General features: G+C 38.8%; 1 protein-coding gene across 1 annotated transcript; it reads left to right on the top strand.

Annotated features, from left to right (window-relative positions):
• The first annotated feature begins 8,037 nt into the window (after positions 1-8,037).
• Positions 8,038-14,930, top strand: gar1 (GAR1 homolog, ribonucleoprotein). The gene is made up of 7 exons (XM_036569246.1): positions 8,038-8,176; positions 9,596-9,789; positions 10,564-10,718; positions 11,095-11,154; positions 11,697-11,811; positions 13,121-13,249; positions 14,486-14,930. Exons 2-7 carry the CDS (start codon positions 9,612-9,614, stop codon positions 14,494-14,496), a joined length of 648 nt encoding a protein of 215 aa, XP_036425139.1. The 5' UTR covers positions 8,038-8,176; positions 9,596-9,611; the 3' UTR covers positions 14,497-14,930.
• The last annotated feature ends 939 nt before the right edge of the window (positions 14,931-15,869 follow it).

Raw genomic sequence — 15,869 nt, 5'->3', positions numbered from 1 at the left:
GAATCTGCGGTTAATATATGTTCATATAAACTTTTAATAAGTTGCAACTTTTTGGCTTTAATCTGACTTTGTGTGCTGTTCTTTTACTTTTGTGTTGTAACTTCTTAAACTTTAGATCCTAAGGTGGGGTTATTTTCTCCCCCCAGGGCAACACACAGCCAATCAGAACAGAGGTCATTTACATATATCAGTCTTAATGGCACAAACAAAAACAGCCTAGTTAATTCTAAGCAATAAAGAGAGGTCATGTAGAAGTGAATCATGATGTTTTTGGCACAAAAAACTACATAAACAAAGTCACAAATGAACTTCAGGGTAAAACATATAATATAAAAAATGTGCACTAATTTACATTATGAAACAAAAATATTTTGAGGTCTGGTTAGTAGCATGTTGTGAATCAAAAGACTAATGTTAAACAGTTTATTTTCACTTGATATCACAACCATCACAGCCAGCAAGGCCTTGACTAATGGGTCCTAAAGGGCTGTGTGCACAGGGCCCATGAGATTTTGCCCATTGGCAAATGATTGGCCCCTTAATGTTGGCCTTGTGTAGGCAGGCCTAACTCAGTTCTAACTAAGTGAGGGTTTTGTGTGGGTTTTTCCAAGTTTACAGCTCTGTGGGCCAAATAACGGAGGAATGGTGTGGCCTCAATGTGGGCTAGCCCACACTGGACCCATGTGGGTTTCGTGTAGGATTGTCCAGGCTCCCATTTGGTGGGATGGTTACCATAGCGAGGTAGAATCATTGTTCAGCCGTGCAAGCACAGTGCAGTTTATGAAGATCGTGGATGATAGATCATCTGCCACAGGGTAATACTACAGATTTTTCAACATTTTTGCATAATTAAAGGGTTAAGATGTAAACAGAGTATACAGAGTGGTTTGATGTGAAATGCTCTGATCTAGAGAAACTTACCGAGTCAGAATTGTTCACTGTGGTGGTGATAGGAACCAGGCGTCCACCTCCAAAATCTCCCTTACATAATATTATTACACAAAATGGTTATGAATACACTGCCTGAGGCATTATTTATGAGAAGGTTTTGAAAAGGCTTTGACCTAAAACAAAATTTTATAAATCTATTCCTGGTGGAGCAGTACATGCAGTGTGTTCTAAAGTTAAAAAGCCTCAAAGAAAAACTACCACTATTTTCCCATCTTCAAAATTCCATATAAAACTCAGAAGACATGTGTAGGTTCACTGGTGGTTTTGGATAGGGAATAAAATGTCTATATTTGTGTTGTAGTCATGGGGACACCTGGTTTCTATCACCACCTCTGTAAAGAAAAATTGGGGTCGCTACACTGAACCATTCCATATTAAACCACTCTAAACGACTTTGTTTACATCTCAACATCACAGCACACAGACGGGGATATCTACTCATAGATTACCAGACACATCTTTCATGTAACTTACTCACCAACGTATAACATAAAAATATCTCCATATTTTCCTTTTTGTACATCATTTGAGCTCATGAGATGTTCTTTATATTATGTGACAATTTCAATGCTAAATAGATCAATAGAAATGTCCCAAAATTACTTGGAATTAATCTTTACATTAACTTATATTAAAAGTACAGAGTGTTTTTACCTTCTCCTGTAAAGTTGCCATTTTGGAGATGCTTGTTTTTCCTTGGACAGTGACGGTATGCTTGTTCATTGGTTACTTATATCAAATATGATCAATTTGCTAAACATTAGATGGTTTAATGGATCAGTAATAGGCCACAAGCCCTTCATCTCACCCAAATCTAATCTAGGGTCATTGTAACTCTCTACAAGACCACCTTACATCTTGTTCCTCATTCGCTCCACAATGATGGATGATTTTGCTCTGTGGCTGCAGTCTAAAAGCGACAAGTGCACTGTGCTATGGCACACTATGGTAACTAATATGAACCAGACCTGTCCGTTCCCTGCTTGGATAACTGTGTCCATTTCCCATTACATAACAGAACTGTGAAAGCAGGCAAGGTTTTCTGGATGTTGCATGGTGTCACACACACTGCCAGTGTTAAAAGTCCCCATTTGGAAAAACATATTCTCCATATGTATTCATCAAATACATTTTTGCAATGTATGAAAACGGCCAAAAATATATTTGTGAAATATATTTTTAAATGCATTTATTTGTATTTGTTATTATATTGTTCAGTTGTATGCAGTTTTAATAAAGGTCACAGATGTAGATGTAACTAAACAGTATTTCTATGATCTGCATTGTACTTTACATTAACCATGTACATCTGCAGTAAGACACTCACAATGTAGTTCAAATAAACAAGATATCAAATCATAACAGTATCAGTTCCTACAGTGCTTGCTTTTGTCATTTTAAAGGTTAATTTGCTAAGATTTAAAATGAAGAGACTGGAATACAAATTCATTTCAAAAGGTATCAAACAGTAAAGTGCTTTATACAGGATTTTGGACGTTTTCATACATTTCCAAATGGATTTGATACATACTTTTATTTTTGTACAAATGTATCTTAAAGTATATGTCGTTAATATGGCAATATATTCTGAAATACATTTCAGTGTTTGCAATGTGTTCCAGCATGGACTGCAATGTATTTGACATGTATTTCTAATATATATAACTATATGTCCATATATTTTTCCATATGGGTAAACACAAAAAACAATGGAGGAGCATCAAATTCTGAAAATCCATTTTTCAAAATTTCTGCAGTATTCAGTTGCTTAGTGGTGGTGATAGGAACCAGGGGTCACAAATGTACACAAATATAAGTCTAAAACAGCCAGTGAACTTAAATATTTTCTGGAATAATTCAGCCAAGTAGCAGAGACATTTTACAACAGATGTGGTGATGTTCATTGCTCATTTTGGCTGGGATTTCCTTTTAAGACAACAAATATGTCTTGGCTGTTGGATTAAATTTCTTGTAAGCAATTCATGGTATTGGACTGTGTCGTTAAGAAGTCCATGTCTCCGCGTTGGTAGTTGAGCTGTAACTCTGACTGTGCTCATTAAAGGCACTTACCTGTCTCCTGATGATTCTACTTACCTGTCCGTTGTCTACTACATTTAAGTCCAGTCAGGCCTGGTGTAGTACTTTCTCGATATTCCCGGATAAGATCACAGACCCGCGGCGGCTCAGGTGTAGTCTGTCCCTGCGGTAGAATGCCAGTCGCTCCCAGAAAACACTCCAGTTGCTCACGTAGCCGGCACCGTTGTTCTTACACCAGCCTTGGAGCCAGCAGTGTAGCGCGTAGAGCCTGCTGAACACCTCACTTCCTCTCCGGTAGGTGGGCAGCGGTCCCGGGATGATGACCCTAGCTTTGGTTCTCTTCTTAACGTTGTCTAGAAGTAATCTGAAATGCTCCTTGAGGACTTCGCTCTGGCGGGATGAAATGTCATTCACCCCTGCGTGAATTACAATGGTGCCGACGTCACAGTGTTTGCTCAGAGCTGCGGGAAACTTCATGGAAATATCCAAGACCCGGGCACCTGGAAAACAACAGACAGCCGAATTTCTCCAAGCGCAAGTTACTTTAAGATGTCTCACTATTGAATCTCCAATTATAATAACACTCTCCTGACTCTCTCTCCGAAGCACTGAAACGGTTCGAACCGGTTACTGGAGGTGAAGCTCGGCGGGGGAGGAATTGGTGAAAACCTTCTCTTTCCCCGGTCACGCTGGCGTTCCCAGCCCTGCTCCAGCACGGGCGTGAAGGCGGGCAATCCTGGTGTTAAACGTGGTAGTAGTGATCCATCCGGTGGAGTAGAAGTCGCCACCGGGCTTGGTCTTGAAACAACCGAGTAGGACGCATCCCGGGTTGCTTCCAAGCGGGTTTTCTGCTCGTGGATCTCGGTCTGGTGCTTTAGGAGAGCCCTGATCTGCTGATCCAACTGCCGCAGCTCCCTGCTCAGCATCCGGAGCTCGCGTTCAGTGGCGGCCGCCATTTTGTCAGCGTCCAAACAGAGAAATAACGGTTAGTTAGAACTGAAAACAAAAAACAACGTTGTAAGGGTAACGCAATAAGACACAGAATAGGTATTTAGTTAAAGCAGGTAACCAGAAGGGTTAATAGCAAGATTAAAGAGCAAAAGATAACAGTAAACGAGCAAACCCAAACGTGCGATACGTGCGACCTGTTCATTCAAAAATGGCCATTACTGCAGATACTGCCCTGGAGATGGATAAAAACCAAACAAAACAGACCAGAATGACCACGAAAAACAAATGAAAAGATATATGGACACTTTAGATGCGTCTCCAGAAAACAATATAAGAAGAAGATTAGCTAGGTTGGTGGATCCGTATAACCTACACATCTCCAGAGTTCAGAACATTCCAGTGTGAGAAATTTTATAAAAACTAATAAAAGTGGCTACCAAAACTGCCAAAGCTCTTCATAATACACTCACACAAAGATATAAAGCTGAAGCTTCTTGTTCACCAGCTGCTCATTTGAATTTTCCGTTCCACCTTAAATGATGCTGCAGTTACACCGAGGTGCCCTTAAACGTAAAATGAATTATGGAACTTGGCAAATATGAAACAACATCAGTTTACCTCAATAAATGCATTAATGTACCACAATAAATGCTCTTAATCAACAAACCCCTCAAACTTTCTCTTGGAGGTGTTTAATGAGCTGCTAACTAGCAGCACAGCAGAGCAGCTGTTGAACACGTCTCACTGGCAGATCTAACGCCGCATCCCAAACCACACACTTCTGTACTTAACATACTACACTAATGAGTGCACTTCTAATGGGATATGCACTATTTTTACGCACTATTTAGTGAGCTAGTATGCAGTTTGGGATGGGCACTAGTAACGCAGGAGAAATCTCAGCCGTTTAGATTTCAGCTTTCATTTGTTATCACTTCAGCAACAAATCAAATAAAATCAAGTCAGTACACATTTTAACAATTAGATTTAAAAAAAAAAAAAAAAATGTTTTACTGCCTTTGCTTGATCGGTTGTGTCTTTATCTCATTACAAACATCCAAAGCACTGAGTGAACTTGATGTTGCTACCAAAATGGTGGCAGTGCAATTGTGACATCATGAGAATACTGTCAATATTTGCCTCTAAACCTTTTGGAAAAAAAAGACCACTGCTGGTTTAATGGTTTTGTTGCCACTCCAGAATCACCTTTTACAAGTCACCGAGGCCAATGCGGCCAAAATCATGAGTGGTTCAGCCTCCCCACCACCTTCGCACATTAGCCAAAGTATGATGAGATGTTAACTGCTCAGTTGACTCCAGTGTGGAGGCACCAATTTTCAACGTGCTTCAATACTTCACGTATTTGTATCCCACATGTTGCCCACTTACCAACTTGTTCAGAAAATTGTTAAGTGCACGCCGTTTTGTGTAGTAGGCTACACTTGAAATGCACCTTCTAGAATATTTTATCTTATACTTTTCCGAACAGCCTCTTTGGGCGCGCTGTGGCTAGCGCTGAGCCGCTGTGAGTAATCAGCAGACGGTAGGAGCTTTTCGCCTACAGCTCATGACATTCGCCCACAGCCTTCGGGGATGCTCTTTAGAGACCAACTCAACATTCGGCAGCACCCAGGTTTCCGACGGGCCCATTTAGCCTTAGTCACAGAGTCTGAATTTATCCCCTAAAAGGGCGAAGGGGAAGAATGAGGGCATCTGCGGTGCGAGATATATAACATGGAGTAATAAAGTGAAACAGACAAAGTGCAGCACTCCTCTTGACTCTCCTACTCCCTCTCCCTCCCTCTCTCTATCTCTCTCTTTCCATCTCTCTGTCCTTTTTTGTGTGTGGAACACACTCATGTTCCCACGCAGGATGCTGACAGTTGCCTGAGGCATTGGGGGGGAAACAGAAAACAGAAAAAACGAGAAGTAGACGAGAAAGGAGACAGGAGAGGGGAAGGAACCCGAGCGCTATTTACAGATATGGTCTTCCCCTGTGTGTGTGCGGACACTGTGTGGAGTCCAGCTTTCCTGACTGCCATTTAAAAGCAGCTGCTTGGCCCCCCACCCTGAGAGAAATAAAGCCTCACATCAGCAGACCTCTGCTGCCCCCTGCTGGACCACACACAGACATTGGGCATTTCTGACCTGCATCTCACTCACAAGCTGAATGCCTCTAAAATCTCTTTCACTGAAAGTTTTTACATGAAATGGTTACAAATACACTGCCTGAGACATTGTTTACATTGTTTACATGACATTAATAGTTTTGAGTAGGTTTTGACCTAAAACTAAGTTTTATGAATGCTCTTGTAGTGGACGGGTATGTGCAGCGTGTTCTAAGGTAGAAAAAAAAGCCCCCTAAGAAAACTCAGATTTACCTGGAGGTGGGCGATATGGCCAAATGTAATATCACAATACTTCAGGAAGTTTTACGATACATGGTGTGCCATCATGTTTATTTTTTTCTGACATCTCATAAGTTAGAGCTAAGTAGAGCCACATGTATTCAACACAATGTATTCAACATTCGACACACTGTGCTGCACTGAATCTAATTAAACAGGACTAATTAGGCTCCTTTATTAATCCAACATGCAGGTGGAAAGTGATTTTTAAGTACTGATGATACTGACACTCAGAAAACCAAGTGAATGAATGAACAAATGAACAAAGTGCTATTCAAAATGAGTCAAACTCAGTCAAATCACAGTGGTGTTATAGGACATCATGCAACATGGGACAGTGTTTTAGGGAGTTCTGAAGTTATTCTGTAGTTATTGTTCAGTATTCATATTTGAACCTCACAATTGAGCAGATTTCATAGCCTATTCATAACGATAACACTAGTCTAGTATGCCATATTTATTTTTCTTGGGCAATATAGCAGTATTTATCAGTATCAGGTGCATCACAATATGGCTTTCTGAGCGTCAGTATCGTCAGTACTATTTAGTCCTGTTTAGTTAGATTTCATGCAGCACAGTGTGTGAAATGTTCAATACATTGTGTTGAATACATGTGGCTCTAATTGTTCTATACATAAGTCTGGAAAGGCCATGAGCTGCTGCTATAATTTTCTGGATTGTTATCTTAGGATAACATATTAATGACCTTGTTATCTCAAGATAAAAAGTAGTTATCGTAAGATCATAAGATAATTAACTCGTTATCTGAAGATAACAACTTTGTTATCTTTGTTATTATAACTAACTTATCTTGAGATAACAAGTTTATTATCTTGTTATCCCAAGATAACAACTTTGTTTTCTTGAGATAAAAAGATAATTAACCCGTTATGTCAAGATAACAACTTTTGTTATCTCAACATAACAAGAAAACTAACTCATTATTTCAAGATAACAATTTAGTTATCTTGAGATCACAAGACAATTAAGTTATCTCAAGATAATAATCCAGAAAATTATAACTACCTCGTGGCCTCTCTGGACTTCCATAGTTCTAACTTATCAGGTGTCAGAAAAAATAAACATGGTGACACATTGTGTATCACAAACCTTCCTGAAGTATTGCGATGTTACTGTTTGCCATATCGCCCACCTCTAGGTAAATCAGAGGTTTCTTACTGGGCTTTTTTTTTTGCCTTAGAACACAGTGCACGTACCCCTCCACTATAAAAGGACTCATATTTTTTTTAGGTCAAAATCTTCTCAGAACTGTCAATGTCATGTAAATAATGTAAACATGCAAGCACGTAAACAATGTAAACGACGTCTCAGGCAGCGTATTTGTATCCATTTCACGTAAAAATGTTCAGTAAGGGAGATTTTAGAGGTATTAAACTTGTGGGTCCGATACGGGTCAGAAATGCTCAAGACCTGGCCGGTTGGTCCAACAGGAAGCAGCAGAGATCTGCTGATGCGACACTTTATTTAACGGTTAAGATGTAAACAGAGTCGTTCAGAGTGGTTTGGTGTTGAATTATGCAGAAATTAAAAAAATAATAATAATTCCCTTTTAAAACACACCACTGACCAGCCAGCTGCAGGAACTGAAATGAGTCTTTCAGCGCCCCCTGGCGACCACGAGCATATTCTTAAATTATGTTTTACGACACTCTCCGTTGCTTTACGGTAGCAGTGGTCCCCACGTGTGACTCTACGGAGAGCAGCGCTGAGTTCAGTGCGGCTTTATTTACTCCTCTTACCCGAATATTTACATTATTTCTTATATTTTTAGCATTTCAGAGCTTCGTTTGGGTTGTCTTCGGCTTCAAGTGAGTATCAGACCGTTTTATAAACGGAGCACGCTCTTATTTTTATACTCGGAATGTTTTACGACTTCTTGTTCGGATTCTAACGATACGCTGGCGTATCAGGGTTGTTCTGCGTGTTGCCCTAAACAGCCCATCAGCTGTTTACTGAAGACTATGATTATTTTATCTGCAGTTTTTCTGGGTTTAACAAATTTTATCTTGAGATAACAAGGTCATTAAGTTTGTACGTCGGACAATGTAGCGTCATAATCCGAACCCCCGCAAACCCTGCATCCCTCCGGGGCTCTTATCGCAGCCTCGTTAGAAACGGAAGCACATTTGCAGCCAAATATTACAGATTGCTGCCCTTAACTACTAACTACTGGAGATAAAATAAATTTAATTTGGTGATTTTTTTTTTTAGTACACTCTGTAATCGAAGGATTAGTTATTGTAAAAGTCGGGCTCATAGTTAACGTTAGGTATATCGACCGTTACACTGTCGTTTTCGTCAAGCTCAGTGAGAAGGCTTTTTGAGTGATTTTCCACATATTTTTAATATAAATAATCCTATGTGTATTAGCGACCTGACCGTGCTAAGAAGAGGAGTGGTGATTTAAAATTTCAGTCAGGCGGGCTCGACAGCTGCCGAAAAGGTCCTTGAGGTGCAGGTTATGGCGGGGGACACAATTCAATGCAACACCAAACCGGCACCGCTAACGGCGCTGGATAGCTTCTACAGCTTCTCGCATATTTCCAAGTTAGTTTTAATTAGATAAACCTCTGTAAACCACATATTTAGTGCAGTAGAAAACTTTCAGTAAGAAACAGAGTGATTCAGAGTGGTTTGGTGTTAAGTGGTGGTGATGGGAAGCAGGGGTCGCCATGACACACACAGACATTTTTACTTTTCAAAACCACCAGTGAACCTACAGGTGTCTTGTGAGTTTTATATGGAATGTTGATAATTGTAAAATAGTGGAAAATCTGAAATGATAAGTTTTCTTTGGGGACTGTTTTGTCTCACAAAGCATATTATGTATCCCATGAATGGATTTTAAGGCCAAAATCTTCTCAAAGCTCATAAAACAGTGTCTGTGACATCAGGCAGTGAATTCATAACCATTTCATGTAATAACTTCCTGTGAGGGAGCTTTTAGACGTGGATGTCTGGTTCCTATCACCACCACTGTGAACAATCCTGACTCTATAATTTAAAACCACGCTGAATGACTTTATTTACGACGTAACAGTGTAATCATGCTGATGTTTCGAAAAATCAGTTTCCTGATCAATCATTTCCCTTTAAGAGAAGCAAGATGGACTGAAACAGACCAATCAAAACAAGCCATGTCAGTATTGTAAGAACTTTATCATAGAGGCGCATTAACATTATAGACGCAATTTCATAACTCTTTGCTTTTTTACTCTGTTTGACAGGTTTGAGCTCTTGAGTATGTCTTACCGTGGAGGCGGTGGCCGAGGAGGTCGTGGTGGAGGTTGGAGAGGCGGCGGAGGAGGTGGTGGTGGTGGAGGTTGGAGAGGAGGTGGTGGTAGAGGAGGTGGACGAGGAGGAGGCAGAGGTGGCTTCAACAACAGACAGCAGGATTATGGCCCTCCGGAGCACGTCGTCGGTAAGGGTGTTGATGGGTGCTCGGTGTTTGTTTTTAGGAGAGCACTTGAATAGCTAGATAGACAGATTGGTGAAAAGATTATTTCAGATTCTTTGTTTTCCAAGAGGAAATTCATTTTCACAGTATGTGCCATTTGAGTTTAATTGTACACAAATGTGTGTGTGTGTGTGTATATAAATGTATATGAAAAGCCACTAATGGATTTTTTTCACTATGCATTGTTTGGACTGGGCATAGACATATGTCAATGCTATATTATACTTAATGTCGTTTTATTAGCGAGATAAGAATAACTTGTTTTTGTGACAGTGGGTTCGTTGCTCACCTCTTAATATCAAAATTGTTACCAGTCCATATGCAGCATTTTGGAATGAAACTCTTCTAATAAACGATGAGACCGTTCACACCTTCACCTTGTAAGACTCCAGAAATAAATGTATGTATTTAAGTATGTGTGTGTGTGTGTGTGTGTGTGTATGTAATTGTGCTGACATTCTTAGAGAAAGAAGAGTCAGTATTGATCTACTCAGCATTGATGAAAAACATTGCTAAGCTAGTTTGTGTTTAATGTGAGACCAAATATTCTCTGTAGGGTTTAAATCAGAACTCTGACCGGCCAAAACCATCATACTTAAAATCTTTATGCACTGTAATATATTTATATATACTGTAAAGACTTTTCAGTGTCCTAGTACATCTGTGTTACCTTATAATACAGTATGAAATGACAGCATCTGCTTGTGGTTGATATGTATGTTAATTTGTCACTTTCAGCGCTGGGCGAGTTCATGCACCCCTGTGAGGACGACATTGTTTGTAAATGTGTGACAGAGGACAACAAAGTGCCGTATTTCAACGCTCCTGTGTATTTGGAGAACAAGGAGCAGATTGGGAAAGTGGACGAGATCTTCGGCCAGCTCCGAGACTTTGTATCCTTCATTATTCGTTTGAGTCTCAGATGAGATAAGAGCTCTTGACCAAACATTCCGCTGATGTCTGCTCTTGCTGCTGGCAGTGGCATAATTTTTCCAGAACTGACCCTACAACATCAGTACCTGACCTCACTAATGCTCAGTCAATTCCTCACAGCAATGTTACAACATCTAGTGTGAAGCCTTGATTTTAGAAAAAAACATTGGGCGCTCAAGGGACATATAGCCTTTATCCTGTAGAACATCTTTGCAACCCTAACAAATCGTTATGTGATGATAATCCTGTGTGTTGGCTGCATTTTAAACACATTGTCATATCCTCAAGCTGAGCGCGTTGATGTGATTTCAGTGTAACCCTTAATTATTGCTGCAGTACTTTTCAGTCAAACTCTCTGAAAACATGAAGGCATCATCGTTCAAGAAATTACAGAAGGTGGGCACTTTAATAAGCATTTGAGAGTTTTTAAATGCATGCAGTGATCCATGTTGTATACAGAATTTGCACATTTTTGTAGATATTTCAGCCAATTGGGTACAACTGAACCTACACTGTTAAAAAAAAAAAAATGGCGCTTAAAGAGTTCTTTAGTAAGGAAAATGGTTCTATATAGAGCCATGAACACTCTCTTTTTGCATGATTAGAGTTCTTTACATCATGAAAGCGTTCTTCAGATCGATGGAGATTGTGCTGTAGATGGTTCTATATAGAGCCTTTTTGACAATGGTTCTATATAGCGCCAAAAAGGGCTTTTCTATTGTTACGATGTCAAGCTTGTTACAGTAGAAGAACCCTTTTTGGCGCTATGTAGAACCATTTTCAAGAACGCTGTATATAGAACCATCTACAGCAAAATCTGCAGAGCGGTGACCCGTAAGGAATCCAGCCTGACGCACCTGGTTTAGAAAGTGATGCAGAATGATTGTTGTTACATTATTAATTCACTCACATTCTTTCATCTTTGCTGTGTGCCTCAGTTCTACATCGACCCCATGAAGCTGTTGCCGCTCCAGAGGTTCCTCCCCAGGCCCCCGGGTGAGAAGGGGCCTCCACGTGGAGGTAGGGGAGGCGGCAGAGGCGGAGGACGAGGAGGTAAGAGCCCAAACAGACTGTTGGACCTTCTGGATTAGGATTTGGAGCTTAGAATTAAAGTAGATTTCAACAAATCCTTAAAACACTACAGAAACTTCATATCAGAAGTCTGAATGCAGGTTGTCCAAACACTTTGGGCTTACTTGGTGCTCAATGTGTATTTCCACACTTGCTAGAAGAAAGACGGACCAAGTGCTGAGTTTTGCCTTTCACAAACCTCAGTTCCACTGGTTCACCAACATTCCCAGTCCTGCATCATGCAGGCTAGAACAGATTAACCCTGTTTTTGACATTTCTTGCATAGAATGGATGTGTTTCTTGTTTGAGTTTTACTAATTATATGTGAAGCTGCCCTTTACAGCAGATGAGCTTCTGTCTAGAAGATTTTTTTGACAAACGTTTTAATGCTTGAGTTTGTTGGTGCAGCCTGTAGGAAACAGAAATGTTTCATTAATATTTTTAAATGTCAAACTTTTTCTGTTCAACTTCATGGAAAGGTAGTTTATTGATGCCTGAAATGTTGTGAAAACCTGCATTAGAAACTTAAACACATTTATGCAAAGATTTAGTGTCTGTGTGATTTTTCACTCACATGCTTCTTATAGCAAACTGGAGAGGTACAGCTGCATTGAGGAGGAGACGAGAGGGTTTTAAAAAGGAATGCTGCCCCTTTTTAGCTCAGAGAGACATACAGAAAAGACATTCACGGAAGAATAATAATGATAATAATATATTGCAAAATACAACAAAATTTGTCTTTCAGTAGGAGATCCAGAGATGCCAGACAAAAATTAAAAAGTAGTGACAAAAATTAAATGTATTCCAAACTCTTTTATAATTGCTGAAAACATGCAGGAAAACATGCAATATATGTATAACATTTGATCACAGAAAGTCAGTTTTGTGGAAACAAGGTGAATAGCAAATATAATTTTTTTTTCAGCTATTTTTATTTTGTTGATTGCAGTTAGTGGTGAAAATTGACGGAGCTTAGCTACTGTTTGAAAATGTTGTGATGAAATGTTTTAATTAACTTACAGTGAAAGTTGACAGTACATATGTTGTTGCTGTCTGAACAAATTGTTTCTTTTTTCCACTTTTCTGGATGTATAGATTTATTTTGCAGTGCTTACTTTAAAACAATTATGTATTTGTATCGGCATTTTACAGATATGTACATGAAAAATGTTGGCATCAGCCCACAGCTCCCATTTCAGTATATCCTGTGTATCTATGTACTTATCTCAAAAATATAAATAAAATATGAATAAATCTATATGAAAGACACTAATAAGTCAAATGCCTGCAGGTGGTTTCCGTGGAGGAAGAGGTGGTGGAGGTCGCGGAGGTGGATTCGGAGGTGGATTTGGAGGTGGTAGAGGAGGAGGGTTCAGAGGAGGAAGAGGAGGCGGTGGTGGCGGCGGTCGTGGATTCAGAGGTGAGAGACACATTTCAGTTAACATGGGGCGAACGGTTGGCCTGGATACATGTTGGACTTTACAGTGGAGCTGCTGTGAGGAGGAGAAAAGTCTGACTGGCTTCCCACGAGCTGCACACTTTCTCATTTCCCACCTCTAACGCGCTCATTCAGCTCATGAAAGGTGTGATTATTACCTGACGAGTTCAGTCAAGTGTGTTAGAGCCGTTAAACGCAAACGTTGAGCTTTCTGAGATGAGCGTCATGTTTCTGTAATTTTGGATTTGGATAGACGATGTTCTTTAATGCATTCTTAATGAGGACGAAGGTTTAGAGAGGCTCTTGTGCTGCTGAAGTTTCATAAAAATACAAAGTAAAATATTTAACAATTTATTATTTAGCATGGATTGTTTCTAATGGTTTGAATTACACCTTCAAGGAGACTGTAAGCTCAGATAGACTTGTATGTGGTTTCTGACACACTTACAAACTGTTGTCTGTGGACCAAAGTGTGTAGCATGACTAAAGGTAAATTTAAAAGGGAAATCGTATGAATTTTCTTTTATTTAATTGGGACCCAACACATTGCCTCACACATTACTGGAACTTTCCTTTTATTGTGATAAGATTTGAACCAACAGCCTTCTGGACAGACATTTTACTGTATTACAGATATTTTTACTTCTGCATTTGTTTCTTTCCCTAAACTGTACAAATTATAACTTTAAATGGACATAAAATATAACAGAAAACTAAATTTTCATAACTGTTTTTAAAATGACTTTCAAAACGTTTGAACATCATGGTTGTGATTTCACAAAAACAATACATTTTATAGATCTACCTGTTCAGCCTACAGCATTTTAGCTCTGCTCATTCACATTTAAGTCATATGGAGTGTTTCAGCCTGTTAACAACATACGCCGGCCAATTAGAACAGAGCTCATTTACATCCTGGTTCAGATGTGGTTTCAAGGTGAAAATAAGTAAACATATATATATGCAGAAACACATGTGTTTTCTGTAGAGAATGTGCTTAATTATTTTTACCTAGAAAAGCAACAAAACATCTTTTGCTAATTGTCATATAAAAACGAGTCATGACTGTTGCTTTGTACATTCATTCAAATGTTATTAATGAACCCTAATGGTCAAAAATACAAGGAAAAATGTGTCAGTTTAAATATGAAAAGCTCATGTTTTTTTACTTATTTATTTATTTATTTATTTATTTATTTATTTATTTTTTTTTAACAGGTGGAAGATGATGTTGAAGGGAACAGTTTCTTATCTTCCTCAGTCAAGGCTTCTATGGATGAAGCCACAGAGAGAGAAGCAGCCAATGGAGGCTGGTTCAGTTTTCAGGCTGTAAAAACTGGTGCCTCTTTTCTTACAGCTGAACTTTTACATTTTTTTTATATCTACTGTGTATTTTTTGGGGAGGATGTTATTATTTCATGCTAAATGTGCAGTAAGTGCTAAATGTTCACGTTTGGCATGGTTTAGGTGCAGAGAGGCTCTACTGTATCTGAAAATCTGGGTGTCCAGTGATGAATAGTTTGTTAGTGTGGTGAAGAAAGTGATATAAACTGGGGCATGACTGTTATTCTGAGTCACTGACATATTACAGACTTTACCACATGGATTGTACAACAGCAGCGCTACCATGCTAATGCTAAATAAAATCTGTAGTGTTTGTACAGATTATGTCCTTGTTTCTTAATTAAGATGGTCTGATAACTAGCACTCGACCAATATGCACATGTTGTGGCTGAGAGCGAATTTAAGGGGCTGAGAATTCCAATAACCAGTTATATCTACCAAAGTAATTGCATTTATAGTTTACATTTTAATAATATACTGCAGTAGTGTTAGTTAAAGTGCTTTATTCACTGATTTGTCATTTCTTAGTTGTCACATTTCTTAAACTGGAATAAACAGGAACTCAAGAGTCTTAAATAATATAAATATTGTAGCCCAGGGGTGGAGCTACCCAGAAATAAACATTATTATATACCAAATAAAGGTTAATACTAGTAAAAATAAGTCCTTATCATTAAACTGTGTGTTCATTTGTGTTGTTTCTATCAGCAATAATTGCAAACTTCTTTTTTTCTTGATATATAGGCGTGGTCTTTACACTTTTATTCAAGAAATATCAGTGCTATATTAAGATTAATTACCACCTTTATTAAAGAAATAACATCATATGTTATTATTTGCAAAAACCCTATGAATAAACTCACTAATGGATAAACAGCATTTTAAAATTCATATATATATATATATATATATATATATATATATATAAATTTACAAATATATTTTTGTCCCATTCTTGGTGACCTGCTTATCACACTTTGCTGTTTGGAGAGCAGAGAAACTGTTCTAATGAGCTGCGACGATTTTTTTGCCCTGAAGTCAACCTGGAATTAAAATTGATCTTTTGTTTACTTTAACAGTTCATGTTTTAGGTCATATTAAGCATAATTCATCATATAGCAGCAGATGAGCTATCATCTCTGACTTTACATCTACAAGGTGGACCAACAAGGTAGGAGTGTCTAACAGAGTGGACAGTAAGTGGACACAGTGGTTAAAAACTCCAGCAGCTGAGAATGACCCACCACCCAAATAATAC

This window comes from Colossoma macropomum, unplaced genomic scaffold (assembly GCF_904425465.1).
Source record: "Colossoma macropomum unplaced genomic scaffold, Colossoma_macropomum, whole genome shotgun sequence".
In the NCBI taxonomy this organism is placed as follows: domain Eukaryota; kingdom Metazoa; phylum Chordata; class Actinopteri; order Characiformes; family Serrasalmidae; genus Colossoma; species Colossoma macropomum.
The sequence above is the reverse complement of the archived record's forward strand: the minus strand, read 5'-3'. Positions and strand labels throughout refer to the sequence as shown.